A 27,963-nucleotide genomic window follows, 5' to 3' on the forward strand; every position below is an offset into this window, starting at 1 on the left:
CGGTCCAGGAGTCGAGGTGGACCTTCCCTACGAAGATAATATACGGCGGGATCGAATAGCCGTACGACGCGATACCCTGGATTACTGTAACCCATTCCTGATTCCCTTGTTGTACGGCTCTTGGCCTCCCGCGTCGATCGGAGGTTGTAACGACAGTTTCGGCGGAGATTTTACCCATTGCGAAGCCCGTTTCGTCGAAGTTGTAGATATCGTCATCGTGGATCCCGTATTTCGCGATTATATTTCGTACGAGCTCAAACCACGCGCGATACGCGTCTGGATCTTCGCAGAGGACTCTCTGGTAGTCGATTCTTCGATTAAAACGCGTACGGAGCTCAGATCGTCGTCGTACGAAGGTTGAGGCCCAGTTCGTTCCGACACGCGGCGCGTCGCGTACGGCAAGGAGTCGATCCGCCATTTCTCGAACACCACTAAGTCGCGGTGGAAATGATCGCGAATCTAGGTCAATTACGTATCGTATAATACTCTCCTCTTCGTACGAGGTCAATTTCTGGCAGGGTGGTCGGGTATCGTGTTTCGCAGCTCGGCCGTCTCGTCGTCGTTGGAGGGTTGCGCGGGATACATTATAGAGTAATGCAGCCTTTCGTACGCTCAATTTTGGGTCAGATTTAAGCGCAGCTAGCGCTAGAACCAAATCGCATTCATTTGATTGTCGTACCATGATTGTTGGTGGAGAAATAAGGAAATGAAGGTTATCTATTCAAAATGGGGGAAAAGTGGCTCACTGACCCGTGTGGCTCACTCACCCGTGGATTACGTTATAGAGATAAATCACGGCTATCTCATCGGGCACGAGTAGCTTAGCGTCAAACATTATTGTTGTTTAAACCATTTATCGCTGTGTCCATTATTCATACACAATCTTGAACTTTTCTTTTGGACTTTCGGCCACCCAGATTCTACTTTCCCTTTCGCTCCTACAACTTCTTCTGCCTCTGCTTCTTGCCACGCCCTCCAAAGCCCCAGCCAATCTGGTTGGGCATCTTGACATCGGCCTCCAGGTCATCGGCCATCTGGAACACCAAGCCGGGGTTCTTCTGGAACCAGCGGCCAGCAAAGATGACGTCGAGTCCGCCAGCCGTCAGCAGATCCTCGGCGAGGTGGCCGTCGTGGATGGACCCGACCGCGCTGACCGCCAGCTTGTCACCGACGGACTTCTTGACCGCCTTGGCAAAGTGAGCCTGGTACCCCTGGCCCGCCTGGATGATGCCCGCTCCCTTGGGGTGCACGCCGCCGCTGCTCACGTCGAGCAAGTCGACGCCCGCGTCCGCCAGGAGCGGCGCGAGCCTGCTCGTCTGCTCGACAGTCCACGACTCGGCCGCCTCGGGGGGAACCTCGACGCCCTTCTCGGCGGCGAATTCGAACCAGTCGGTCGCGCTGACGCGCACGAGCAGGGGCATCTCCTTGGGGATCACGCCGCGGACCGTCTCGACAATCTCGAGCAGCAGCCGCGTGCGGTTCTCAAACGACCCGCCGTACCGGTCGGTGCGCTTGTTCGAGACAGGGCTCAGGAACGAGTGCAGCAGGTACCCGTGGGCCGAGTGGATCTCGATGGCGTCGAAGCCCGCGCGGAGGGCGCGGCCGGCGGCCGAGGCAAAGTCGCGCTTGAGCTCGGCGATCTCGTCGAGAGACATCTCGCGAGGGGTCGGGTTGACGCCCTCGGTAAAAGGGATCGCCGAAGGGGCGACGACGTCGTCGGGCCAGCCGCCCTCGGAGGCCGGGGCGGTCGCGTTCATGCTCAGCCACGGGGCCACGGTGCTGGCCTTGCGGCCCGCGTGGGCGAGCTGGATGGCCATCTTCTGGCCCTGGGAGTGCGCAAACTCGGTGATGCGCGCGAGCGGCGCGATCTGGCTGTCCTTCCAGAGGCCGACGTCCTGGGGCGTGATGCGGCCCCGGGGCTGGACGGCGGTGGCCTCGGTAATGGTCAGGCCGGGGCCGCGCTGCAGGATCCCGCCCAGGTGGGTGAGGTGCCAGTTGGTCGCGTGGCCATCGTCGGCACTGTACTGGCACAGCGGCGCCAGCCAGATCCGGTTCTGAAAGGTCGTGCCGCGGAGGGTCAGGGGCGTGAAGAGCTTGGGGATGGCATCAGAGTCGGCCTTCTTGGAGCCCAGCCCGGTGCCTGCCGGGGGGATCTGGGCTGGGGTGAAGAACGAGACGCCCTGCGCGGGCACGTTCCGGATGCCCTCCGAGTCTTGCTGGGTACTTCCCATTATGACGGGTGATCTATGGCACGAAATGGAAGATGAGCAGAAGCAATTCCACGTCTCAATCTTCTGGTCCTTTTACCAGGGAGAAGGAGTATTGCTTTCGACTGTAGAAAATTGCACCAACTAAGAAAATCTACTGACGCGGGACTGCATCAACTATTATATTGCGCCGAGGCGCCCGGCACTTGGATGAACCCGAAGTTTCTGGCATTAGCTAAACAGCGATCGAGATGAGGTCACTTGACTAAGCATCGGGTCGACGTGTCTTGGTGGGGATTTGGTGAGGAGGAATGTTTCCCCTTCTTTACTAAAGGTTCTATTCGTGGGGCGGCGTCTCCACCGCCACAGATTCTTGCACAACTCCAGTGCGGCCATAGGACCCATCCGAGCCTAGACAGAAAGACGTGGAACAGGCCGAAGCTCCGAGCAAATAAGAAAGAAAAATTGGGCAATGGGAACTTCCGCCCCCGACCCCTCATCTCGTCATGCAGTGCACAGCCCAGACGCTGCTGGGTTGAAACAGACAGTCATGGATTACCAGCTAACGGGACAGGCGGGAGCTGCATTGACGGGATCACTACGTATCCACCAAGTCACGCAAGGACATTCGAGAACTTGGCCAGAAGTACCCTCCATGCTTTCGGCCAGACGATATGCGCACTGTTCCTCCTATCGACACCCTTCCCGTTCTGCTATTCCCTTTTAGGCCCGATTCCGCCCTGACATCTCTGATGCATCGGCCGTAAATACCACCACCTCTCGGCTTTGCGCGCACAACAGGTTGGTGCAAGGCCACTCAAGCAAGGTTCTCCACAGCGTCCTCCACATCCACCTAGAGCTTCGTCTTGACCCAAGCAGCAGCCTCCTGGGTGAAGACATTGAAGTAGCTCGTGTGGGCGGACGGGTCGCGGCCACCAGCAGCGCACACGTTGTCGCCGGACAGGCACCACGAGCGCATGACCGACGAGTACGTGTTGAGCGAGGAGAGCTGGCTGCTAGAACGGGGCCACATCTGTTGATATTCACAAAAAGCTTCATGTCAGCAATCAAGCTTGTAAATTACCGGTGCTCTTCCAGGGAGCGAATTGGATCGCGGGAAAGATAATATAGTAGCACTTACACCAGCACCAGCGGCGCCAGAGCCCGTGTTGTACGACTGGCTCGCGACGTGGCGGACGTCTCCGAAGAACAGGGCCGCAGCGACTGTATCATGTTGGACCTCTGTCAGTCCCTTGTCTTCAAAGTTGGATGCAACTCTCGGCTGCGAGAAGACTCACTCTTGTTACCAGGCGAGCTGGTGCGGCTCAGGCCAGTAGAAGTCTGCTGGGTGCAGCTGCCCAGGTTACCGCCACCGCCACCAAGGATGTCGCCAATGACATGGGCACCCTGTACATGAAACAAAAAGATGAGCATCATTTCAATCTCCAAAACAGATAAGCAGCGGAGGACTGACCTGCGAGTAGCCCGTCAGGACGAGCTTGGCGTTGGGGCAGCGCGCCGCGTACGCAGTGATGGCCGCCTTGCCGTTGACCACGCCCGCCTGCGCGGAGGTGCAGTAGTTGTCAAAGGTCGCAGGGTACGTAATGTCCTCGTAGCCGCAGCTCGAGATGCCGCTGCAGATGGCGGTCGCCAGAGCGCCCTGGCGGCCCGGGTACGGCTCCGTGGACCCGCGCGCGATGAAGACGTGCACGGACTGGCACGCCGCCTGGCGCTCGGCCAGGTCGCCGAGGGGCGAGGCCTGGGTGCCGGCGAGGAGGAGCAGCGCGGTGGTGGCGATGGAGGCGAGCATGTTGGCGATGACGGGCGAAAGATGGTGCTGGTGGACAGTCTGAACGAGGCGGGTGTGTGAATTGAGGCAGACTGGTTAGAAAGTCTGGTGCCTTGGTTGGAACCCAGTCTCGTTTTTTCAACACCTATAGAGCAGATTGTTGCTGGTTATTTATACCAAAACACGCTCTCTATCCCTATATTCCCCTGAAATAAAAGACTATCCACAGCCAAGCCTCGGCCGTTGCATCGGCAGCGTCATTCGCCCAGCCTGGTTTTTCATCAAGCTTCTTCATACGGCAGGCCCCTCGTTGGACAGGGATCACACCCCTGTTCCTCCATGGTTGTTTCTATGCTTAATGTACCCCGGATTGAGCAGGTGACTGGTGCCGCCTGTACGCAATCCTGCCACGCGTTGCGACGTCAGTATGCTGCACCCCAATCTGCAACGTCCGAGATGGCGCCGGCAGTATGGCGCTCCCGAGGATCTCCCGCCTGGGCCGTGGACCTGGAGGGGGAACTAAACCCCCGGGATTGCTCCGCCGCTATGGAGAAATGCAGGGATGACTTGGGGTTGGAGATGGTGATAGGCACGTGTTTTGGGGGTCACATAAACGCCAAGAATTGCGGTGGAGTTGGAGTTGGAGTGGTAATGTTTGCTAGACTCGACTGTCTGCATGGTGAATCGTGAGTGGTCTCTCTAGCTGAGAAAAATGTTGGAGTCCATCATGAATTTCCGAAGCTGACATCAATCCGGCAGCTCCAAATGGCCAACAAGCCGGCTCTGGACCTCGACTTGCCGTTCTCGTGTGCTTGCACCGGAGGCACAATGTTCCGGCAGAGTTCAAATCGTGCTTGGGAATTGCCGACTTCAGGTCCCGATTGATGTCACAGATGCCCACGATCTGAGCACTGGACGGCCCGAATCTGCGCGCTTGGTAAAGCGGCATGGCCGAAACTCAAGTGGAGGTAGACCGAGGCAAGACTTCCACAAGCGTAACATTCTCTCAGGCTCAATGCGACTAGACGGAGTTCGTCAAAGCGAGTGACGCAATTAATAAGGTAGAGTCGCGTTTTTGATGACATCAGCACCACATTGCTGATGATTGTATTACCACCAGAATTTAGATATTCCAGTTTCGTTTTCACGCATAAGGACATGAGGATCTTGGTCACAGATCGGGAAGAAGCCCAAGTTGGGCTTGATGTGGCGATCCTGCTCCTGAAACGATACCGAGGTAACCATCAGAATAAACATTTCGTGTAGCCATATCTGACTTAATTACGCTCGATTGTCTTTGCTAGCTGGCTGCTCCCACTGGTAGTGCACCAGCACACTCTAGCCGATCAACACAGAATTAGAATCGCTGCAATTGGCCAGATTCGATTCGAGAGAACGTTCCCAGACGCTAGCTGACCTAAATGTGTCATGCTAGGACCTCCTTCCCAGCTTCATTAGTCATGTCTCTGCGGCGAATCTATCTGAGAACGACGAAGTCTGGGCCCTGCGCCTGTCAATGGGAACCTTAAATGCAGGTCCTGCTATAGAGGATCGTCGGGACAGCATCCATGATCGATTGCGTGATTGAAGCCGGGGACCTAGCCTCGAGAAGACTCTTGCCCAAAGTTTAATGCATCCTGCAGTAACGTTTAGAATTGGCACGTGTTTGAAAGTTGGTGAATTATGTTTGGGCCCGGCCAAGCTCAAGCATTAGACAATTTGAACGGCCTGGGATGCTGGCGAGCATGTACTGCGGGATCGAAACATAGGGATAAGACCATTATTGTCCCGAGCTGAAGGCAGCACAAATGTCAATATTCCACCAGCAGAGGTTTTTAATCCATGACTTATCCATGGCCATTACTTCTTGGTGCTCTGGAACACACTCGCCCCTTATCAGAAGCGTCTCGCCTTCAACCTCAGGCTTGGCACCCTAGAATGTCTCGGATCCATCGCTCGAGCTCATGCCAATGGCAAATGGCAAGGCCTGACCTTATGCCGTTGTGGGTAAGATGGATTTGCCGTCCTATCACAATCCGCGTGGCACCGGAGGTCTTTCCGCCTCCATTGCCGGATCTAGACATACACTTCCTTGGCAACACAGTCATTCAGCTTTCTACCAGGCATGATCCTCCCCATTTGATGACCTCGCTAGAATCCAAGGCGGACGGCTATCCGCACATGATGGACCGTCCTACGTCAAGAAACAGGCCCCCTTCCCCACGCTCTAAGAGCCGTCCCAGGACCGAAACATCTATCTCGTATCGCCATTCGAACATATCGATGCCTACCACACGCCGTCTCCCGATATGAAACGCAACATATTTACAATCGTAGTATGCATCACCAGCAGCGCCTTTGCTGCGGCCATTGAGCCAAGGCAGATCAATGTCCTAAGCGTGGTCAGCTCGCTGCTGGGCACCCGGTCATCGACAATCAGCAGTTCGACCCATATGTCGAGTACGTCCCTTGCGAACATGCCAACTAGTGCCTCTGTGACGCACTCCATCTCTTCTTCTGGCTTATCCGCGCTGCCTACCGCCACATTCCAACCACAGGCCATGATCGAGGAGCTCGACAATATCCAGAGAGAATTCAACAAGATCGCACATTTACCCCACGCCGGAAGTTCAGGCGGCGCCCCGCCTTTGAGTGATGCGGTACGAGACCATTTTAACATTGATACGCACAAACCTTTGTGGAACGCGTCCGCGAGATAGGGGCCAAATAATCTAATACACCTCACAGGCGCTCATCAACCAGCTCGGGACCCTCAATACAACAGTGAGCGTTGAAGCTGCCGCCCAGCTTGTTGACGTCCACGTTGGCACGATTTCACTCGATGTCGAGCTCGAAATCTGCCGTGCGGTCCGACGAGTAAGTTGACCTTGTTCTTACCGCACTCTCACTCACTCCCCCTTCGCCCTGCCCAGAAGACTAACCATTCCACAACCTGGACGCAGGTCCTCCAAGCCGAGCAGCGCCTCGCCGTGCGCCTTGAGAATGACTGCACCAACAGGCACGGCCGGATCGGCAGCTCCACGCGGCTGGAAGAGGTGCTGACGTACCTAGCCGCCGTCCGCGCCGGGGTCGAGCGCTTAACCAAGACGATGGGAGACCTGGGCATCATTCCGGAGTGCGCCGAGAACACCCGCCTCGAGGAGGCCAACATCCGCGAGACTGTCATCGGCCTTCTGATAGCCTTGGAAAGTCTGGAGAACAACGTTAGTACTGCCCATGTGGACCAGCTCGCCCTTTCGCTCAATGTGCCGGGCGGGATCAAGGGGCCCGTGGCGCAGGCCATTGGAAAAAGGCCCAATCGGCGACGGGATGAGGACGGCGGACTGACTATGAGGGCCAAGGGGTGCGATGATGAGGTCTATTATGTGCCGCCACGCTTGCTGTAACTGGGGCCAAGTGTAATGCTCTCGTGTTCAATGATGAGAGGGAAGAGATATGAAGGTGGTTGTTGGCCATTGGTTCATTTCCACGAGGACGCGGGAAGTTCCGTCGAGCGTTGAAGACCGTTGAAGTGAAAGTTTCGTCACTGGTTCAGTGAAACGTGGATGCGGAAAGTTCCGTCGAGCATTCTCACTTGGCTTAGCAGGCAGAAGGAACAAGCTTCTATACCACCAAAGCCTCCTGCTTTTATCCTGTCTGTTCATAGGTGGGCTTGCTTAATAACTACGTATTTGCCGTTGAAGTCATTCCAACAGGTCTTTCGCGCAACACTTAAAATAAGTTCTCTCAAGAAGACTTGCATTTATCGTGTCCCGTGTAGCAAGCTAGCCATGAGACCCGTCAAAGCCACCCTCAGCTCAACCCGGCTCTAACGCAGCAGTCTCTTCACCTGTTATGACCGGAAGTCCTTTAACGGCCTGGCCAGTCAGCTACACACTGTTCACTGCCTTTTTCGGGAGCCTCGATAGTACTTGGTCAGAGCATACAGCGGGTCTATCCCCCAGGCGACAATCATCCCGTGACCCGAAAGATGCTACTTGAGACCAGCCGCAGCCTCAACTACTTCAACTAGCTTTTCAACATGCCCATCGACGAACCACGGGGAGTGCCCTGCGTCAATCTCGACGATCCTAGCACTGCACCCCTCCGCCATGTCGCGTTGCGCCTGAGGCACGACAGCCTCGTCCCGCGTGCAGACGACGTACGTCCTGGGTACCTGCAGCTCGGCGGCGGAGAAGGTGTGAGGCGCGCCCAAAGACGCGGCGCTCTGCCGCCCGAGGAGGCTGTACAATATCTGTCGGGTCTGGCTATCGGGCATGTCCACACCGTAGAAGATTTGTGCGGCGTTGGGGCGGAGAACGAAGGTTCCCGAGTCTCGCTGGGGAACGAGTGATACGTCAGAAAAGAAACCGGGGTTCAATGGTGGAGTTGGTGTGGGCACGTCTCTAATATCACTCACGTCGAGATCAAAGAAGGCTCGCTCCCCCTGATGGTGCTTAGACTGCTCAGGCGAACCAGGTGGCGCAAAGGCCGCCAGGTACACTATGGCCCGAACGCCACCGGTGAGGCCCCTTCTCTTCCGCTCAGGAACGGCCTGCGCCCCGGTGAACTCCGTGCCGGGCTTCCCGCCGAAGCTGTGGGCCATCACGACAAGCTCCCTGCCGGCGTCAAGGTAAGGAGCCGCGACCTCGGTGATGCGCGCGACATCGTCCGCCAGGGCCTTGCCGACGATCGAGGCATCGGGACCGGAGCTGGGAAGTGCAGGGGCAAGCACGGTGTATCCGGCGCGCTGGATGCCCTTGATGAGGGGCGTATAGTGGCAGGGGGCATGGAACGCCCCGTGGACGAAAAGGATGACGGGCTTCTCGACGGCAGTGGCGGCCATGGCTCGTGGGAGAGCAGGGTACTAAATGTAGCCTTTTGGTGGATTTCGCCTGTTGAGTAGACCAGATGACGACACGTACTTATGGAAGACCACACGGGTAGGGACGAATCCCTTACCTAGATGACGTGGCGCCTCGGGATTCGGGCGGTGACCAGCTTCCCGTATGTACAGGGGTAACCCGGGTATTAGAAGGGTATACCCGTGATGTGGATATAACTTTGTTGGAGCAGTGTATATTAGTCAGATTGGGTGTCTCTCGCAGAGGGCAGAAATTATAGGGTGCCCGGTTTTGAACGCAGTAAAGACTAAGAAGGCTTGATTTGTTCTCTGGTGGTCATTCCCCGGCATCGCACGACGCTCCCCGGTACGGGGGCAAATGAGCCCATTTTCGACGAGGCCCGCAAGCCGACTGGTATGGCTGCAGCCGAGTGCAAAAGGTTGTGCACGGACATGTCCTTGCCGACCCTGCCGTGGGGGGCCGTATTGCCCAGGGAGGAGGCGGGAAGCAAGTTGGAAGAGGTGCAAGTCGGCAGGTCCATGTGAACCGCATCGCCGCCGTGATTGTGACAAACGTTGTCGCCCAGAATCTTGCATGTGCACAAGTCCGCCTTACCACCACGATCACAAAATGCCTAGTCCCCGTACCATCCCGCCGTACCTCGTCAAGTTTCGTCATATTGCGCCTTGCTCATAGCCATCAATGTCCGCTGGAGTTCTACTAGTAGTGGAAACGAGCGGGTCAGTCTCTTGCCTTTCACTGTGAAATTGAAGCGAAAGATTATGTTGCAGGTTCACGTCCTGCGTGCACATTAGGTAACGGCGCGAACTGCGCACATGAGTATTGATACACATCCAGGCGTAAGATAGTCCTGGCTCCCCGTATCGACATGACATCAATACTCCCCACAGCAGTGCTCCAAGAAACCCAAAATCTACTCCTGGCCAGCCGCAACTCCAATCACCTCAACCAGCTTCTTGACGTGGTTCTCGACAAGAAAGGGTGAATGGCCAGCATCGATCTCGAGAATCCTGGCACTGGCGCCCTCCGCCATCACACGTTGCCACTTCGCCAGGATGGCGCTGTCCCGCGTACACAGCACATAGGTCTTGGGCACCGCGATGTCTGCAGCCCCAAAGGTAATGCCCGTGGAGAAGGACGGCGTGCTCTGGTTTCCAAGATGGTTGTATAGCGAGTCCTGCGTCTGCGTGTCGGGGATATCAGCCTTATAGAAGCGCTCAATTGCTAGGCGGTGGGGTACTGCAAGACCCTTCTCGCCCTGCGAGTGCCGACGTTGCGCGTGTCAGTAAATAGTTCAACGTAGGCAGGGATTTGAAGAACAGCTCCGAGACTATGAGAAAACGGTAGGCATGAGAGTAGACTCACGTCGATATCGAAGAAGTCCCCGACCGGGTCATAATCCATCAAGCTCTTCCCTTTCTCCGTAGGTGCATAAGAGCAGATGTACACCACGGCCCTGACTCCTCCTTTCAGACCTTGCGCAGCACGATCAGACACACTACGCCCTTCGCAGAACTGCGTCGCGGGGATGCCCCCGTAGCTATGAGCTACCACGACAATCTCTCGGCCGCCATCAAGATGCGATGATGCGGCCTCGCTCAAACGCGCGACGTCGTCGGAGATAGACTTGCCGATGATTGAGTCGTCCGGCCCAGCTGTGGCCAGTTGCGGTGCGAGAACAATGTAGCCGGCTTGTTGTAGAGAGGCAATCAGGGACTTATAGTGACCTGGGGAGTGCCAGGCTCCGTGAACGAAGAGGACTACGGGCTTCCCGGTTGCCATGATGGACGCTGGTGGGTGGCTGGGAGCTGGGCAGACGGGATTGGGAACGTTTAGTAAAGACGATGGGTGAATTGAGATGCGGATGCACGTCAGCTTTAGCGGTCCGGGAGGACCTTTGGAGGAGAGGGCTCTGGTCGAGGACGGCGATGTTCTGTTGCAACCTCGTCGGCCACTCTACGGCTTGTACAAGGCATAGCTCTCATTATATAACGACTGCAGCGGGTTAGGTTTTCTGCAGTGGAGGTTCAGCCAATTCTGGCTTTCAGGTCAGCACCGTAGGGCTGACATCCGGTCATGTCACTTTGCGGGCAAGTCGCCAGTCTAGCGTAAAGTCTAACCAGCATTTGTGCAAACAATTGGTCAACCAAGCTCCTGGTGCTTACCATTGGCATGCCCGTCGTCCGAAGTATTGCGTCAGGGAACCTTGACCTTGATACTGCCAACTCTATATGCTGAACCAATAGGCTTCGCGGGATACAAAGTCATGGGAACTGAGCAAGACAACTTACCACAGCTTGTTCCGCTTCGCACGTAACTTGGAATATATATATTCTGTATGTTAACGTAATCCACGGGTGAGTGAGCCACACGGGTCAGTGAGCCACTTTTCTCCCATTTTGAATAGATAACCTTCATTTCCTTATTTCTCCACCAACAATTATGGCACGACAATCAAATGAAAGCGATTTGGTTCTAGCGCTAAATGCGCTCAAATCTGACCCAAAATTGAGCGTACGAAAGGCTGCATTACTCTATAACGTATCCCGCGTAACCCTCCAACGACGACGACACGGCTGAGCTTCGAAGCGCGATATCCGACCACCTTGCTAGAAATTGACCTCGTACGAAGAGGAGAGTGTCGTACGATACGTAATCGACCTAGATTCGAGATCATTTCCACCGCGCCTAAGTGGTGTTCGAGAAATGGCGGATCGACTCGTTCGTGAACGCGACGCGCTACGCGTCGGGACGAACTGGGCCTCAACCTTCGTACGACGACGACCTAAGCTCCGTACGCGTTTTAATCGGAGAATCGACTACTAGAGGGTCCTCTACAAGGATCCGGACGCGTATCGCGCGTGGTTTAAGCTCGTACGAAACATAGTCGCGAAATACGGGATCCACGATAACGACATCTACAACTTCGACGAAACGGGCTTCGCGATAGGTAAAATCTCCGCCGAAACTGTCGTTACGACCTCCGATCAACGCGGGAGGCCAAGAGCCGTACAACAAGGCAATCAAGAATGGGTTACAGTAATCTAGGGTATCGCGTCGTACGGCTATTTAATCCCACCATATATCATCTTCGCGGGGAAGGTCTACCTCAACTCCTGGACCGCGAATAGCCCTCTACCGGCCGACTAGGTAATCGCGCTTTCAGATAATAGCTAGATAACGAACGAGAGAGGCCTAGAATAGGTAAAACACTTTAATTTCCATACGAAGAGTTATACGAAGGGTACCTACCGCCTCCTTATCCTTGACGGCTACGAGAGCCACCATTCCGTCGATTTCGAGCCCTACTGTAAGGAACAGAACATTGTAACGCTCTATATACCTGCCCATTTATCATATAAGCTCCAGCCTCTCGATGTTGGGTGCTTTAGCCCTCTGAAACGGGCGTACGGTAAAGAAATCGAGGGTCTCATACGGGCGCATATTACCCATATCTCAAAGGAGGACTTCCTCCCAGCCTTTTATAAGGCGTACGACGCTGCGATAACTAAGTCAAACATCTAGGCAGGCTTTAGAGCAACTGGCCTAGTACCGTACGACCCGAATTATGTGATTTCGCAGCTAGATGTAAAGTTTCATACGCCGACACCGCTAGGTTCCTCTGCTGGACTACCACCCCCTTGGGTTTCAAAGACACCGAACAACCTAATTGAGGCCGAATCGCAGACGGAGTATATTCAAAATCGCATCGTACGACACTAGAATAGCTCTCCGTCGTCCATTATTGAGAGCCTACGGCAGCTGAGAAAAGGAATCACAATGATGGTGCACAAGCAGACCCTTATGCGCTATAACCTCGCCGAACTTCGAGATACAAACGACCGCCTTAGCCGCCGTCGTCGTACGAAAAGAAAACAGCTCCAGAAAGGAGGGTCCCTTACGATTGATCAGGCTAAGGATTTGAAGGCTTAAATCGACGCGACGGAGCAATTAAGGGCGGAAACGAGTTAGAATAGTGGTCGTACGAGGAGGCCAGAAACGCGCGCGCGACGATGTGGCGTCTGCGGCGAGCCCGGCCATAATGCTCGTACGTGTCAGAAAGTTGTATCTGCCTCTGAAGAAGAGGATTCCTCATAGTTTCAATTGATTTAAGGCGTTGTGGTTGAATTGTCTTATACATTGTCGTACGAGTACTTGAAGGGTGGCTCACTGACCCGTGTGGCTCACTCACCCGTGGATTACGTTATGTATACTCAGCCTGGACCATTTACCCCTCTCGGATGCCTCGTCTCTCAAATATACCAAGCCTCAATCGCACCGTGTCACGTCACCGCCGCCATCGTGACTATCTTCTCCCCACCGCCCGCCCCGCCCGGTACTTTCGGCGTCAGCCGCACCTTGAACTCGCGATAGTCCTCGCTCCAGTCGCCGCCAGTCCAAAAGTACTGCTTCTCGAGCGGGATGTCCCCCGTGACAGGGGGCCAGCGGTGCGCCTCCTCGGCCTGCGTCACGGCCATGGTGGCCAGGTATGTCGCCTGCACGTCCCAGTGCGAGTAGGGGTGGACGAGCTGGCCCCAGAGCTCCATGGCCCGCGCTCGAACCTTTGAGTTCTGCGTGCCCTGCGCGATCTGGGCGAGGACGGGGATCGCGCCTTGTTCACCGACGAACGCGCTGTCGCGGAGTGGGGATAGCCGAGCTGATGGTGATGGTAGTGGTGGCGATGATGATGATGCTGATGACGCTGGCGATGAGGCTTGTGGCGTTGACCGTAACGACGACGACGACGACGACGACGAGAACGGTATCGTCGACGGCGGAGATGGCGTGGACGACGCTGACGGGGGACTGCTGCTTTTCCGACTGCCCCGGGTGCTTTCGACTGACGCGAGAACGACCGCCTCGGCCTGAGTGAGCAGGTTGGCCATGGCGGTCTGGTAGTTGTCCCAGGCCTTCCCGGAGACGTCGAAGACGGTGCAGATGGAGTAGTACACGACGTGGATCCTGATGGCGAGGTCTTTGTAGAAGGCGTGCGCCTCGCGCCTCTTGGCTTCTCGTGCGGCCGTGGTGTGTGAGTCCCAGTCTGGCAATCTGCCGTGTCCCGTCTCGCTGATAGCGGGCTCTGTCGCCGCTGCCGTACATTTTTCTCCCGACCGCACCGGATCATTGTCACCAACCACACGATTCTCGGACATGGTCTTCGCTGGGGCAGCGGGAACAGGCGCGGTGAGCATCAGCCGCTCCCGGACCGCCTGCTGCCACGCACCGACTACGCGCCGCACCTCGCACCTCTCCTGGTAGTGCTTTACCCATAGCTCGCTTTCCGCCGTCCCGCTTCCCACTCCTCCTCCGCCACTGCTGCTGCTTCCAGCAGGACCGCCAGAGTTCTCCGCCATCAGCACAGCCATCTGCATCCGGAGATACCACATCCCCGACAAGCTGACGCACTGGTCCCACAGCCTGCTAAACTCCTCGACGCTGGCGTCGGCCCTCGGCGGCTCCGGCCCACCAGACCGCGGGATGGGCAGGCCGAAGAGCACCTCTCTGCCCTTGGGGTAGAACGGCGACAAGGCGGTGCCGAAGAGCGTGTTCCGGACTAGCACGGCCTCGGCATCGGCGACGCCCTCGTCGTCCAGCGGGGCAGCGATCAGGGACGTGCTGGACCTCGTGCCGCCGCCGGCGCCGCCGTGGCGGTGGTAGGTTGTGCTGTAGTTGTTGTTGCTGCTGGGTCCGGCCTCGGCGATGGCCTCGGTACCGTGAGGGTTACCGGAGCTGCTCAGGCTGCCGTGGGCAATGTTCTCGCGCAGCAGGGAGATGCTGTGCGCCCCGAGCTGGTCCGCGGCGGCCGTGTTGCCCTGCAAAGACTCGAACGAGACGAGCAGGGCCGTGGCGATGAGGATTGTACGCCCCGCACCGGGCTCGCGGGCCAGCCTGGCGATGAGCGTGCGGAACTTGCCAATCGCCCGCGTGTAGTGCACCAGGGCGTGGTAGTAGTGGTCGTGCTTGGACATGGACGCTACTGTGGGAGCTGGTGCTGCTGCCTTTGCTGCTAGCTTTGCCGTCGTCGTCGTCCGCGTCTTGTTCGCAGGCGTTGTTGCTCTCGTCGAGGAGGAGGAGGAACGAGACTCGAGAGACGCAGGCGAGCTATGACCTGCGCCTGACGCGCCCATCCAGCGAGTCTTGATGAGCGGGATCCTCGAGGCCGCGCCGCCCAGTTCCTCCTGCGCCCGCGCGAGAGCCCCGAGGGCCAAGATCGCGCTGTGGACACACTCGTCCCTTGCGGCCTCGCGCATGACGGTCCGCCGCCAGAGCTCTGCGTGTCCGTACCTCAGATGCAGGGCCACGCGGTGCCGGAACATGTCAAAGTACTGCACGTCCCAGGGCTTCATGGACGTGCAGAAAGGCTCGACGAGACGCCGTGGCGTGGTGGTGGTTCCGAGTACCCCGGCCCTGCCGGCGGGCAGGATGGGCCGGAGGACCGGCTGCTGCTGCTGTTTCGACCTGCGCACATGCGGTGGCTGCGGATGATGATGATGATCACGATGATCACGATCGTCTTCACGCCGCGGTCGAGGGGGAACCTGCTGGCGGTCGAGGGGATACTCGCATGGCGTCCGGCGACGCTGGCACCGCCCGCAGGCCGGCTGCTGCTCGTCGCACTTGACGTGTGACGCCTTGCATAGTCGGCAGCCTGCGGCACGCCCGTCACGTCAGAAGATAAGCACAGGAGCAACGGATTCAACTGTCGTCTCCATCGCGCGGAGGGGACCTGCCCTCGGCCTCGGGGTAAGCCACCGGTGTCCTTAACACATACGTACCTGTCCTGACCTTGAGCGCGCCAAGTCGCCGGTTGACGGCCGCGGCCGGGTTCCCGGGCTGGTGTTGCTGCAGCGCGCCCGACGGGCCGGGGACCAGGACGAACTGCTGCGTATCCATGTCCGTGTGTGCCGGCCGGCCACTCCCGCTCCGGGCGTCCGGGTTTGCGATGTGGTTTCGTCAGCCAATGACGCACGCTGGGCTGTTGCGAGGCTCGTACGGGCGGCGCCAGAGGGTTGACCTGTACTGTGCAGTGGCTGACCAAAAAGGCGGTCGGTGGGCAGGCAGGGCCGGGTCAGGTCAGCCGCGTCGTAAAGACCGATCTGATTCCAGGCGGACCCCTGGTCGCTTTGCTTGGGCTCCACTCCATATCACGAACCAGACTAAGGCATGGGGTGGGAACCCGGGGGGCGTTAGGGCTGCTGTTATCTTTGTATCCCACTGAGGCCGAGCGGGTGGGTTCTCCGTTCGACAGGAACACCCGCTCCTCACTGTACAATCCTCTTGTTATCTTTCCAACAACTTGTGGCTCTTGGCTCTTGATTAGTCTCATCCGCTATCATAGTGTCGGCTTCTGTACAGCGCGCAAAAAACATGACCCAATCAACAAAATCCCTACACTGGCGTGGCATGTGACACCCTACTGTTTGTCCCCCGCATCACTCAGGATGACCCGGCACGTCTTTGGCTTGATAGTGAGCGTCTCCGCGAGTTTCCAGTCCTCGAGTTCTGCAGGCAGCCGGTCGAACTGAAAATTCCACACAAGCACACTGACGACCAGCTTCAGTTCCATGTAGGCCAGTTTCTTTCCCCAGCAGGCCCTGCCGCCCGCGCTGAACGACAACATGGGGCCGGCTTTGGGATTGAACGAGACGACACCCGTCTCAGACTCTGTCAGCCAGCGCTCCGGGTGGAAGTCACCGGCAGGGAAAGCACTCTGTCCCCAGTCCGAGACAGTACCTTGCTGGACACTCCCGGTAGCGGCGCCCTCTGCACGGTACCCGTGCTCCGTGTAGGTAGCACCGGTCATTGCGATAAAGACGGGGCTGCCTTTGGGTATCGTGTGGCCGAGGACCTGGATGTCCTTCATTGCCAGGCGCGATGTTCCAAAGGCAGGTGGGTGCATGCGCAGGACCTCTTCAATCGTGGCATCCAGGTATGGGATGTGGGCGTCAATGATCTCCTGCATCGAAGGCTGCCTGTTGCCCTCGAGCGCGGCGGGAAAGGCCTTCCGCAGTTCCTGGCGCAGGGTCTGCTGCTCGTCCTGAGACGAGCCGAGGTGCTTGACCATGAAAGAGATGGCCGAGTGCGTCGTGTCGTGGCCGGCGAGCAGATACCCAAAGACGATGTGGATGATGGTGTCGGTGAAGAACGAGGGAGCTCGCCCGTCGCGCTGGGCAGCCATGGCCTCCCGCTTCACGATAAAGTCTACTGCCGACAGTGGAGAGAACTGCTCGCTGCCCCCAGCCTCGTGCATGCGCCGCACAGAGTCTGAAATGTATCCGGAGATGATTGAGTCTCGATCGCGGAAGGCCTTCCGGACTTCTGACTTGCGGTTTTCCAAAAAGTAGAAAAGTCGAGGGAAAAGCTGGGTCAGTGACCGCCCAGCCATCTCGGAAAGCACGTTGAGCGACTGTAGTAAGTCGTCAACCTCAATGTCTGACGAGATACTTGTGTCCTTCTCCTCAGTGACTAGGGTGGTGACAGGTTCATGGGCATTCTTTGCAGCAGCTTGACCGATATGGCTGTTGCTCTGATTGATGTTTGTCGCTGCTGCCATGATGATGTCGTAGATCAGAGCATGCAAGTCTAGCCCAGCGTCAAAGGGACGACCATCCGAGCGTGCCATCTTGCGCTGCCAGAACTCAACGAAATGCAAGATCTTGGAGTAAGACGCTGGTGCATTAACCTGGAATGACAGACCGTGCGCATTGTGTCAGTCTGGAGCGAAGAATTTCCATATCACAGACTAGTACATACCTCATGGAGAAAGCTGGGTGTCATCAGATCTTTAGTAAGCTCCCTTGCTGCCTTCTGGGCTGGATCGCTGGCTTCCATGCCAACAAAATGCCCAGGTGCGATACCGCGCCACATTGCCTTCATCGTATAGCCCCTGGTGAAGTCTTTGCCGTGCTTGACAAGGAGGTTATAAGCCGCTGTATAATCACCAACGGCGACGACGGGTGCAAAGAATGGGCCGCGGAAGAACTGGACCACGGGAGCTTTCTGGGTGGTGAAGAGCCATGGGAAGAAGCTCCGCACGATGCCGCCATTCTTCTTCATCGCCAGCATGAGGGGCATATCCCCCATGAGCCTGGTTGCGGACTCGCGGTTGTATGGGATCCCTGCAATGGGCTGAGGGAGAGCCTGACGGTAAAGAATGGACATGCCAATGAGAGCAACTGCAATGGCCATCGCCCAATTGACCACGGCCATATTTTGAAACCGAGTTGCGGGCAGGAAGACTGCCGCGAGTTTGTCTTTCATCAGGACCGAAAGTCCGACGGGTCTGAGAGTCTCGGTGGGGATCCAGTCTGTTGAAGGCAGGCTTTGATATCCGGCACCGGCTATCGAGGCCGTGAACGAGTTCTCAGACATGACTGCGGATGAATTGTGGATTATGCTCAAATTTGATGAAAGAACTGGTGGATGCCAGTCCGCTATGGGGGAGCCATGCGACGACGAGATGCTAAATAAGTATTATATCTCGTATGGGTCGGAAAAGTGCAATAACGACAGCACAGACACATCCTCAGGGCGTCCAAGCTGTTCCGCCTATCACACACGGAAGCATACCATTGTAGCAACCTGTGATGTTACCTTACTCAAGCCCATGCAGGACGACAAGCTGCGATGTGTGGGGGCCAACAGCGTGCAATGTGGCCGGTGAGCCCCGCTTCGTGCCGCCGGCGCCGTAGCCGGGGCAGTTATATCGAATGCGGCTGACGCGAGCACATGTTGGCCAGAGACTATAAGGGCCTAGATTCGTCACTTTCCACCTGTCAGCGTGTGATCTTGTTCCGCAATGCATGCGCGGAAACCAGCCGCCATCGAGTCAACCCGGCAAACCGACTGCATGTCAGACGCACTCTGCCTTGGCATTCTCTGTGCGCACAGCCCCCACTCGGTATAGTTAGGGGCCGATTGGTGTGCATGTGAATAAGCCGGGAGACGAAAAGGGAACCCCTGCTAGGGAAATCAGCCCTCTCGGGCAGAAGCCCAACGTGCTCACGATGGTGCCTGATGCCTGAGAACCAGCTCATGCAGCCGATTGTCGCCATACTCTTTTCGGCTGGGAAAGGACTATGTGATTTGCCCTGGGGTAGCATGTTGCCGGAGATCGGAGGTGGAAGCAACCCCAAAATCATTGCGCCCAAAGCTCGAAAGGGAACTCGGCGTACGTGAGATGAGACTAGTCAAGGGTCCCGATGCGATCGTGGCCTTGCCGGCCGATTTTTGCCGGCCGATTCCGGACGGCCGGTTCTGGTTTACCAGATACGGAGCTTGATCTCACGAACGAGGCTTGTTCATGGGACATGCCCGCGCGGTTATTACTCACGAGATAGCCACGTCTGACATTGGGAGGGTGGGGGATTCGCCATTCTCCAAGCCTATTTTTGGATGATTCTCAAAGCCGCTTCCTTACGGTTCCTCGTTGGACATGACCTTGGGACGAGGCTTGCAGCAGAGTGCCAGCTCGTCATTGCACCTCTTCCGCAGGCCCGGTGCATAAGTCCTTGGAGGAGACCGAGCTGCTGACACCTGCAAGAACGTTGAGCAGCTCGAAGGCCATAAAATAGTCCAGTTGCCGCTTTGGGTCATCGAGCTAGGGTTTGCGGAAGTTTAAGCGGCCCTTGCCTGCATGGGTGACGAGTGACATGATAAGCAACGTATAGACGGACGGAACCGGCAGCTCTAGCCCCACAAGACGTTGGTTGGTCCTTCTCCCTGCATAATCAGCCAGCAAATGGAACCAACACGGCAGGGCAGCCAGGGTGAGCATTCCTATCGGATGAACAGTGATGCGGCAGATCAGCTGATTGACAACGTCGTATCATCTGCACCCAAAGACAGGGTCACATACAACCGGCTTGGCGATCAAACAAGGGCGTCAAGCAGCGACCTGATTTGCATATTAACCTCGATATTCAATCGACATCGATGTTCAAGATAACGGTGACCAAGAAGGGCAAATCAGGCATGAGAGAGTCCTATGATTGGTCGCATGCGTAAATTCCCATTAAATTTCTACCAGCCGAGAGAGCAATGATTAAACTGATGGAAGACAATCCGGGCACGATTGTCTAACCTTTGCAAATCTTGGAAACCAGGCCATGCCCCAGTCACTTCCAAGCTGCCTGTCTACACCACATGGAAAACCGATGCCTGACGAATGCTCATGTCAACGAAGAATTGAGACTACTATACTCACAAATGGTACCCAGATATTTGGCTTTCTCAGCGTTTCCGGTGCTTCTACCCCTCTGATGTAGTCAGACACAAGAAATAGGTGGACAATGTTTCTTTTGGCCTACTCAGCATTCTGCGTGTCAGTACGAACTTTCTCTTCAATCCTTCCAGAGCTTGGTTTGAGCTGGTCACATGAACCACTGTCCCAGTACCTCTGGCTGCCTTTGGGTAGGATCACATAATGCAAACGTAACATGGCACAAGAAGTGCAAGCAAAGTCGAGCGTCGCTGGCAAGTCAGCAAGACCAAGCCGTGCTCCATCAACGACTTGACCTGGCTCTCCGGCTTCGTATTTGTGTCCATCTGGGCAGATAAAAACACTTTTGGTTTGACTGCCTGAAGAGTAACTGCATCGGCTCCCAATGCTACCTATCCTCGTGTCCAAACAGGTAGATTGCGGTGAACCAGCAATCTGCAACGGTTCATATAGCGGCAATTTGAATTCAGAAATAAAAGATGTGCAGGCGGACAAGAGAATCAAGGCTGATTAGAAGTACTCGAGACGGAGTGATGATATTCTTTCTGGGTTCTGCACTATCTAGATGTCCGGACGCTTGGTGTTGGAACCATCCTGTTTCGCTGGAGGAAGGCTATGCTTTGCGGGGTCCAACGCTTTCATTGCTGCTTAGATGTCGAGTGCGGCGAAGAAAGTCTCGACCTCGGACGAGGAACCGCCAGACATGAAGTTCTTGTAGCTAGATGTAAGGAACACAAGTGTCAGCTTGATTCTAACCCATATGGAAACTCATAAATGCTGATGGGAAGTGCCTTATCCGCGAAAGGACTTCGTAAGTAGCTTACTAAGAGCCCGGAGATGTGTTAGTTGATGAAACGCTTTGGTAGACCTTTCAAAAGCGCAGAAGGAGATACACACCACTTCAGAGTATTGCTCTTCATTCAGGTCCGTCAGGTTGAACTCATGACCGTCCTCGAACACAAGCACGTCGGGCTTCCGGCATGGAGCCTCGGTCTCGGCGGGGTTTTCCTCGGTATTGGTGTGACGCAGGCCATTGATGGTGTGGTACTTGGCGCCACGGTACTGGGGCGTGGGGAAGCACAAGGAGCTGAGATAGTTACTCCGGCCGGACCCTGCGATGTTGCCCGAGCAGCCCTCCTGCCAGTAGCCCTGGGCGATAATATTCTGGTCGGTCGGAATGTTATTCCAGCTGACGGCGGAGTTGACGTCTTGAGGAATCAGGGTACAGCAACCGCTCGCGGGCATGTTGGTGCACCGCCCATATGAACCACTGCAGCCTCGGTTCCGGTACCAGTGGATGTCGATGGCGGTTGCGGTGACCGTGAGGCAGGCTAGAATGAGGGACCTGGCGAACAACATCTTGTTGGGTGGAAGAATTCGACTTTAGAGAATGAAGGACGGGGCCAAGAGGGATTGGTCGTCAGGTGGAAGATATGGAGTGAATAGTGACGATGGATGAGGATTAGATCTTACACACTTCACGGACCGACCTCGATATCTATACTAGTGGAAGAACTTCCCGCATCATACAAGGCTATCGTTGATCCTTCGGAGCTACGCAGTAGTCTCCCGAGAGGGGTAATGCCGTGGGCAGCGCTTGCTCGCTGCAAAAACCTCTGATCCCGTCGGTGAGGATGTGGGTTGATGGTTACATATGAGCAGGGTTGTGGGTAACGTAAGCTGGATCGATGCCGTATTTTCCTGAAATGGGAACGGCGAACGTAGCTAAGATCTATGCGACACCTTGGAACTGCATTCATCCAAAGGTACTGCCCAGTCTACTCCGTTGTGGCTTTCCTGTGCCTAACCACTCCCTTCCCAACCTGCACCTTCGCAGGCACGTCAGGATGGGTCAGAGATTTATAATTGTTACATTCGATCCTTGACCAGAATGGAAGGATCTCTTGGCACAACAGTTTGTCATCTTGGACGTGGCCGACATGCTCAGCATGTTCCTTAATCTCATGTCGGCTTACCAGGCGACGCCCGAACCGCCGCTGACAACATCCGCCAGTCAATGACTGGCCATGACCATTCAGGAAGGGGCCCTGCCACCCCCGCATGATCCACCTTTGTTCGAGTGCGGCACAGTCGGCACTACCCGAGGCAAGGCAGGGTCCGGGATGGTCAACCGGCTTGTCTCTTCTGAGATTGCCACACGCGAATGATCCACATCTCACGTTCCGAAACGTTTATCGGGCTGCTCATTTGAGGCGGGGCCGTCTTGTCAGCTTTGACTTGAGCACTACTACCTGGGAAGCATCCAAGACTGGGAGAACAACAAAAACGCCTCGAGAGTGGTGCTGTTCACAACACCCCGGCATAGCAGACTCCAATTCAGGTGGTAAAACGACATCTTCTCTGATGTATTGGCAGAGTTCATTCCAAGTCCTTTTTGAGATAAACCCCAGCTTCCTAACAAACGCTGAACGACCAGTACATGCGACGACCTAAACCACGACCTTGCCCTCCTTGGCAGCATCCTTGTTGCCCAGAACGTACTTCTCCTGATGAACCGCGACGTGATTGTTGAGGAGGTGGCTCGGGTCGCGGATGAACGCAGAGGCGGCCAGGGCGAGCACGCCGAACGGGATAGTCGAGTAAAAGACGATCTTGAACGCGCCGGCATAGGTGTCGCGGAACGCCGCAGCCGTGGCTGCAATGACGGGCTGTGATAATTCCGGCACGGCCGCGAAGGCGCCCGGCACGCCCACGGCATTCTGGATGACGGCGGGGATGAGAGCCGACAGGTTCGCGGGCGAGTAGCCGGCCTGGATGGCAGCGCCGGCAATATTGTTGACCAGGTCGCGGTTCACGATGGAGGTCATGATGGTGGTGAAGACGGCGTTGCCGACGGAGCCGCCGGCGCTGCGGAAGGTGCCCATCATGCCGGCCGAGATTCCCAGGTCCTCCTGGGGCACGAGGAGGCCGGACGACACGTACGAGAGGACGGTGAGCCAGGTGAAGCAGGACTGGCCAAACATGGGCAGGATGGTCCAGCCCGTCTTGTTGTTGGGCACGACGGTGGCGTACGAGGCGGTGAAGACAGTCTGGAACACGAGGGCCACGATGAACTGGAGCTTGATGTGCTTGAGCTTGTGCACGAGGGGCGGCAGGAGCCAGCCGCCGATGATGCCAGACATGCTGGCCGCCGTGGCAATGTAGCCGATCTCGACCACGTCGTTTGTGAACATGAACAGGGTGCCCTGGTTTGACAGCGTCAACGTGCCCTGCCAAATCATGCCGCAGACGAAGAGGATGACGAGGTAGACAGTGAACTCGCGGTACATGCGGAAGAGGCGCAGCGGGAACAATGGACGCTGGGCGATCGTGAAGTCGTAGACGAAGGCCGAGACGAAGAGGACGCAACCCAGGGGGATCGTGGTGGCGACCAAGGTGACGCTCCACCCGGACTGGCCGAGGGACGTGATTCCCACGAGAAGAATGGGAAGCCCGGTCGCGAAAAGGAAGAAGGCCACGAAATCGAGCTCCTTGACCTGCTGCCAGCGCGTCTTTTCGTAGTCATAACGCGGACGGGATGGCGGGAAGTAGCAAAAGAATGTGCCGACGGCGACAATGACGGTGTAGATGATGGTGATGTAGTAGCACCAGCGCCAGCTGGCCCGCAGGTACAGCTGGGTCGCAATGATGCCGGGAAGCGAGCCCCAGGGGATGGTGATGCAGAACTCGGTCCATGCCAGGCCGATACCACGGTACTTGTTGGGTAACAGCTCGCTTATGCCCGGGTACGCCACCATGATGGTGCCTGCGCCAAAGCCCACCAAGGTGGTTCCAGCTACGATGTTCAATGTCGACTGTGCTACCGCGCATACGATCTACCATTGCAGGGTTTCCTGTCAGCCTAGGTCCGCGACTGCAGCGGGCTTGTTTGTGAAACACTTACAGCGCCTACGAGGATGATGGCTTGACCGCAGAGCAGAACCCACCGACGACCAAAGATGTCACTCATACCACCAGCAATGGAGAAGGAGACGGCGGAACCGATGGACCAGCCACCGGGAATCCAAGCAATATTGTCAGTATCGCCCAGCGCCATTCCAATCTGCTGGAGGATCTGTGCGGGCATGATGAAGGCTGTCGCGATGGCCGGGACGTAGGTCAGGCCCATAAACTAGTAGGGAAGGCAGGGCATCGTCAGCTTTGCTTCCTTGCAGAGCTCGTGGCTCATGTCAGCACAATACAGGGCAGACCCACGAATACGGCCAGGATGGTGGACCATGCCACTCTTGGCTCTGGCTCATCCACATTAGTGGACGCCATGTCAATGTGGCCCGCCTCGGCCTTCTCCTCTGCAGCAACTGGGGCTATGGCAGGGGCAGAACTCGGCACGGCCTGGTCTTCGATCTTCTCTGGGGACATTGTTCCAGTGGTCGGCGGCTGTGGTGGTGGGAGGTGGACGAGACGGATTCGATTCCGCGCCGCGGGCAAGGTCGACGAGGGATGCAGCAGAGCTCGTGAGATGTTGTCCACCGATCGCCGCCAGGAGTCAAGCTTTATATCGCGAAGCCGACGCACGGCTGGACCGGGCTGGATGCCCCTGAACGCGGGGTCTGTGGGCTGGATGCCCGGGGTCTCCGCACTTCCCCAGACGGGCCAACGAGATTTGTGGCCGCGGCGCTTTGACATGCCTGATCGGGTTTGGGCCCGTAATCTTAGGTTCAGTCCCGCGGCGCTAATGCCATGCCGTGTCGAACTGGGCGGCAATTTGATGCGTCAATGTCGGAGCGCACCAACCTGGTACCGTCCCCTCGGCTATTTCTCATCTTGCGGCAAGATATATCGGCATTTTGTCCGCCAGCGTGGATTCAGACTTACATCTGGCGCTGGATATCGCTTGCGAGCGCAACCATCGGGCTCATCGGATAACAGTAATCTGTTGGCGAGACGTTCTAGGCCGCCCAGCTGAAATGCATGACATCGTACAATGCCGCGGCAAGGGGCGGTGTGGGTCTAAGGGGCTTCGAACCAGCCACTTGAAGAGCTTGATTGCCTGTAACGGTCGGCACCTGGTATGCCACATGCCGCGCCGCAGGTTATCTGCTATCCTAATATGGTACGACAGCAGTGCTTGGGAGATGGCTTGAATGATGCTACCAAACGTGTCCAAATGTCCAGGAGTGCCAAACGTGGCAGAGAAATTGTAGCAAACAAAGAAAACCGAATTATACAGGGTTCGAGGAAGGATCCAGATCAAGAAAGGCGATTGAAAAGGAAGGGCGTGTTGTAGGAATAACAGAGGGGAGTAAGCCAGCTTGTCCGTCGCCATTGCAGCGCACAAGCGGCACCCGGGCTTGATTCTACAGAGATAGTATTACATCGTGCGTGCACGCCGCTTCAAAAAAAGGGCACGTGCGCCGCGCAGTGATCATAAAAATACAGGGACGGGAGGCGGCTGGTCCCCCGTGGTCCACATGTCCCAGCCTTGCCGGCGGATTAGGACAAGGGGTGCTCAAAGCGTTCCCGCCAGGCCCCCGGCCAGTGTTTCATTCGCCCAGAACCGTTGCCATGATGAAGCCATTGAACATTGGCGTTGGCGACATGGGGTGCGTGGCGACAGTTGGCATCAGCGCTACGCTGACACGCTCGTCGCTCCCGATCCTGCCCATGAACGTCTCCTTGGCTGCCCCTTCGTCCTCGTTGACCAGGCCCTTGTAGAACAGCGCAGCCACCACGTCGTCGAGTACGATACAGCCGCCTGGCCTGGTCAGCTTGACGGCCCAGTCGAAATGCTCCCACTCGTCATCGAGGTGCGCATCGATAAAGACCATGTCGAACTTCTTGCCCTCCTCGGCAAGCCTGGGCATGACCTCCAGCCCGGATCCTAGGACGACCTCGATGTCCAGGCCCTTTGTGTTCTCCACCGCCACCTCGTGGCACTTGGGGTCGATCTCGACGGTTGTGACGCGCGCGCCTGCCTCGGCAAACAGAATAGCCGAGTACCCGCCCAGCGTGCCGATCTCGAGAACGGACTTGGCGCCCATGGCCCGTGTCAAGACAGAGAGGAATTGTCCGGCCATGGGCCGCACGCTGATCGGCGGGATGCCCGCGGCGGTGGAGCTGGCGAGGGTCTGCTCGAGTCGCGGGTTCGGACGGAGCATGGACTTCGAGGCCATGTCTTCGACCAGCTTCGCCTTGTGGAAGTTGTCAAAGTTCATGACTGCTTGGAGAGACATGGTGCCGTTATTGTGGTATTCGAGGCTGGCTGGCGAGAAGATGTTCGGCAGTGATGCGGACTATGGATAGCTGGTAGCTGTCGCTGTAACACTCGGATGATGGCCAATTTGTTCGTGACAATGTGATTCACCGGGACTATGGGCGCGGACTGGAGATGGTCTTCTAGTGCGCGGCTGCCTAGTTTAATCGAGACCGCTTATTAGGGGCCGAGTTTGTGACGGCGTGATGATTGCCTGAAGTTCCGGCAGCCACCCCCGGCATCTCAGAGCCGTTATTGGCACGAAGGGGAAGAATGGGCTGATTTAGGCAGACGCACAACAGTAGCGCGCAAGCACGTGAAGGTGTGGTTGTGGTGCAGGCGAGGCCTCGAGATGTTAGGACCTATGCCTAAATATGGCTATTAAAAATTGTGAATATGTAGTAGGTTAGGTATTACTTTTCTAGATATTTGCCTGCCGCTTCTGTCATTTTTGGTATGATCTGCATGTTCTTATTAGTTTCTGTGCTGTGTGGGGGTGCCTAGCGCTGATGACTCCGAGCAGCACACTCCAACATCCCGCACCACAATGATGGCTCCTGGCTCCTGGCCACAGGTGATTTCAGCATCAATCGCCAGGCCCAGAATCCAGCAAAGCATATCTTTGCGTGCCAGCGAGACACGTCAATGTTAGGCGTCCTGGACCCTAGGACGGTTTCCAAACTCTACCATGCAGCTAGCTGCTAGCACCATAGTGGTCAGCCCTGCCGCCGCAACACCAGCTCATTAAGCAGCGGTCGCCATAGCTTGAGCCGTTCTCATCGCGACACCATGAATGAATACTTGTGCCTCGGGTTTCCTTCTTCCATGAGAAGTAATGCTAGGACTTGAGAATGTGATGTTCATAATAAGGACACCCACTCAAGACCCGTCCATGAGAGAATAGCGCACTATTTTCCATCCCACACGCGACTCAACAAACTTGACAATGTCGTCAATTTCCTCGGGCACCTGGTACCAGTGTCCAAGCTCCGGGTACAACTTCCAAGTCACCTGGAACCCACAAGCACGCAGCGTGTCCGCAGCAGCCTCTCCAAGCGCGGGTGGCTTCTTCTCATCTAGCGCGCCGTGGCCGAGGAAGACTGGTGGTAGTCCTTGGGGTGTCTGCTGCTCTGTAACCTCAGACGGTAGAGATTCCATGTCGAGCAGATCGCGCACAAACTCCATTGCCTTGGCCGTCGGGCTCTTCTCAGCCTCGTCACCATCATCATCTCCCCCAAATGGATTCTCCTCCCCCAGAATCTCGTCCTCCTGACCAATCCCTTTCCCCGTCACCGCCTCCATGATGTCCCGCTGATATGGCAAGTACGAGCACAGCCCGATGTAACCTCCCAGCGACATCTCGGCCCCGATCGCCAACAACAACGCCATGCTCATGGCACTGCCGTTACTGATGCCGCCGAGGATCACGTTCCGGGCACCCACCTTGCGCGCCTCCTCGCGGACCAGGGGGTCCAGTTGCGCCGCCGACTCGGCCAGCCCGCGGAGCTGTGTCTCCCTGCGGTACTCCGGGTCCGGCAGGCGCGCGATGTCGAACCACATGTTGAGCACGGAGCGGTTGAACGCGCTGGAGCGCCGGCGCGCGGCGGTGGGGAAGATGAAGCGCGCGCCGGGCAGGAGCTGCGGGAGCAGGTGGCCGGTGTACGTGA

The 27,963-nt window shown here is 56.7% G+C and overlaps 11 protein-coding genes across 11 annotated transcripts; 1 reads left to right on the forward strand and 10 right to left on the reverse strand.

Annotated features, from left to right (window-relative positions):
• Positions 1-822: 822 nt before the first annotated feature.
• B0I36DRAFT_273982 (uncharacterized protein) lies at positions 823-2,402 on the reverse strand. Its single transcript, XM_046151338.1, has one exon. The coding sequence runs from the start codon at positions 2,229-2,231 to the stop codon at positions 939-941; it is 1,293 nt and encodes a 430-aa protein (XP_046007985.1). The 5' UTR covers positions 2,232-2,402; the 3' UTR covers positions 823-938.
• A 658-nt stretch (positions 2,403-3,060) lies between these two features.
• Positions 3,061-4,017, reverse strand: B0I36DRAFT_366384 (Alpha/Beta hydrolase protein; the record flags this gene model as incomplete). Its single annotated transcript, XM_046159293.1, has 4 exons — positions 3,061-3,240; positions 3,349-3,431; positions 3,506-3,614; positions 3,682-4,017. 4 exons carry the CDS (start codon positions 4,015-4,017, stop codon positions 3,061-3,063), a joined length of 708 nt encoding a protein of 235 aa, XP_046007986.1.
• A 2,456-nt stretch (positions 4,018-6,473) lies between these two features.
• On the forward strand, positions 6,474-7,403 carry B0I36DRAFT_352670 (uncharacterized protein; the record flags this gene model as incomplete). Its single annotated transcript, XM_046157135.1, has 3 exons — positions 6,474-6,656; positions 6,745-6,873; positions 6,960-7,403. The coding sequence occupies 3 exons, from the start codon at positions 6,474-6,476 to the stop codon at positions 7,401-7,403; spliced, it is 756 nt and encodes a 251-aa protein (XP_046007987.1).
• A 358-nt stretch (positions 7,404-7,761) lies between these two features.
• B0I36DRAFT_387013 (Alpha/beta hydrolase fold-1) lies at positions 7,762-8,892 on the reverse strand. Its single transcript, XM_046161133.1, has 2 exons — positions 8,417-8,892; positions 7,762-8,335 (listed from the first exon to the last, which is right to left on the reverse strand). Exons 1-2 carry the CDS (start codon positions 8,840-8,842, stop codon positions 7,991-7,993), a joined length of 771 nt encoding a protein of 256 aa, XP_046007988.1. The 5' UTR covers positions 8,843-8,892; the 3' UTR covers positions 7,762-7,990.
• An 882-nt stretch (positions 8,893-9,774) lies between these two features.
• Positions 9,775-10,643, reverse strand: B0I36DRAFT_352672 (Alpha/beta hydrolase fold-1; the record flags this gene model as incomplete). Its single annotated transcript, XM_046157136.1, has 2 exons — positions 9,775-10,119; positions 10,227-10,643. The coding sequence occupies 2 exons, from the start codon at positions 10,641-10,643 to the stop codon at positions 9,775-9,777; spliced, it is 762 nt and encodes a 253-aa protein (XP_046007989.1).
• Positions 10,644-13,144: 2,501 nt separating this feature from the next.
• Positions 13,145-15,755, reverse strand: B0I36DRAFT_366388 (uncharacterized protein; the record flags this gene model as incomplete). The annotated part of the gene is made up of 2 exons (XM_046159294.1): positions 13,145-15,510; positions 15,638-15,755. 2 exons carry the CDS (start codon positions 15,753-15,755, stop codon positions 13,145-13,147), a joined length of 2,484 nt encoding a protein of 827 aa, XP_046007990.1.
• Positions 15,756-16,275: 520 nt separating this feature from the next.
• Positions 16,276-18,071, reverse strand: B0I36DRAFT_249745 (cytochrome P450; the record flags this gene model as incomplete). Its single annotated transcript, XM_046150497.1, has 2 exons — positions 16,276-17,544; positions 17,616-18,071. 2 exons carry the CDS (start codon positions 18,069-18,071, stop codon positions 16,276-16,278), a joined length of 1,725 nt encoding a protein of 574 aa, XP_046007991.1.
• A 2,659-nt stretch (positions 18,072-20,730) lies between these two features.
• On the reverse strand, positions 20,731-21,441 carry B0I36DRAFT_366390 (uncharacterized protein; the record flags this gene model as incomplete). The annotated part of the gene is made up of 2 exons (XM_046159295.1): positions 20,731-20,800; positions 20,951-21,441. 2 exons carry the CDS (start codon positions 21,439-21,441, stop codon positions 20,731-20,733), a joined length of 561 nt encoding a protein of 186 aa, XP_046007992.1.
• Positions 21,442-22,532: 1,091 nt separating this feature from the next.
• B0I36DRAFT_250934 (fungal trichothecene efflux pump) lies at positions 22,533-24,363 on the reverse strand (the record flags this gene model as incomplete). The annotated part of the gene is made up of 3 exons (XM_046150575.1): positions 22,533-23,918; positions 23,987-24,214; positions 24,298-24,363. The coding sequence occupies 3 exons, from the start codon at positions 24,361-24,363 to the stop codon at positions 22,533-22,535; spliced, it is 1,680 nt and encodes a 559-aa protein (XP_046007993.1).
• A 961-nt stretch (positions 24,364-25,324) lies between these two features.
• Positions 25,325-26,484, reverse strand: B0I36DRAFT_331446 (S-adenosyl-L-methionine-dependent methyltransferase). The gene has a single exon (XM_046154979.1). It carries the CDS (start codon positions 26,274-26,276, stop codon positions 25,587-25,589), a length of 690 nt encoding a protein of 229 aa, XP_046007994.1. The 5' UTR covers positions 26,277-26,484; the 3' UTR covers positions 25,325-25,586.
• Positions 26,485-27,016: 532 nt separating this feature from the next.
• B0I36DRAFT_331449 (Alpha/Beta hydrolase protein) lies at positions 27,017-27,942 on the reverse strand. The gene has a single exon (XM_046154980.1). It carries the CDS (start codon positions 27,854-27,856, stop codon positions 27,176-27,178), a length of 681 nt encoding a protein of 226 aa, XP_046007995.1. The 5' UTR covers positions 27,857-27,942; the 3' UTR covers positions 27,017-27,175.
• Between the last annotated feature and the right edge of the window lie 21 nt (positions 27,943-27,963).

The sequence above is a fragment of the Microdochium trichocladiopsis genome, assembly GCF_020744255.1.
Source record: "Microdochium trichocladiopsis strain MPI-CAGE-CH-0230 chromosome Unknown B0I36scaffold_9, whole genome shotgun sequence".
NCBI classification, from domain to species: domain Eukaryota; kingdom Fungi; phylum Ascomycota; class Sordariomycetes; order Xylariales; family Microdochiaceae; genus Microdochium; species Microdochium trichocladiopsis.

Excerpts from the sequence above, each read along its gene's own strand:
- B0I36DRAFT_331446 (XM_046154979.1), bottom strand. The coding sequence starts at position 26,276 with ATGTCTCTCCAAGCAGTCATGAACTTTGACAACTTCCACAAGGCGAAG.
- B0I36DRAFT_331449 (XM_046154980.1), bottom strand. The coding sequence starts at position 27,856 with ATGTGGTTCGACATCGCGCGCCTGCCGGACCCGGAGTACCGCAGGGAG.
- B0I36DRAFT_273982 (XM_046151338.1), bottom strand. The coding sequence starts at position 2,231 with ATGGGAAGTACCCAGCAAGACTCGGAGGGCATCCGGAACGTGCCCGCG.
- B0I36DRAFT_387013 (XM_046161133.1), bottom strand. The coding sequence starts at position 8,842 with ATGGCCGCCACTGCCGTCGAGAAGCCCGTCATCCTTTTCGTCCACGGG. Across the intron at positions 8,336-8,416 it reads GAGCCTTCTTTGATCTCGAC|CGAGACTCGGGAACCTTCGT; the intron begins GTGAGTGATATT and ends CTCGTTCCCCAG.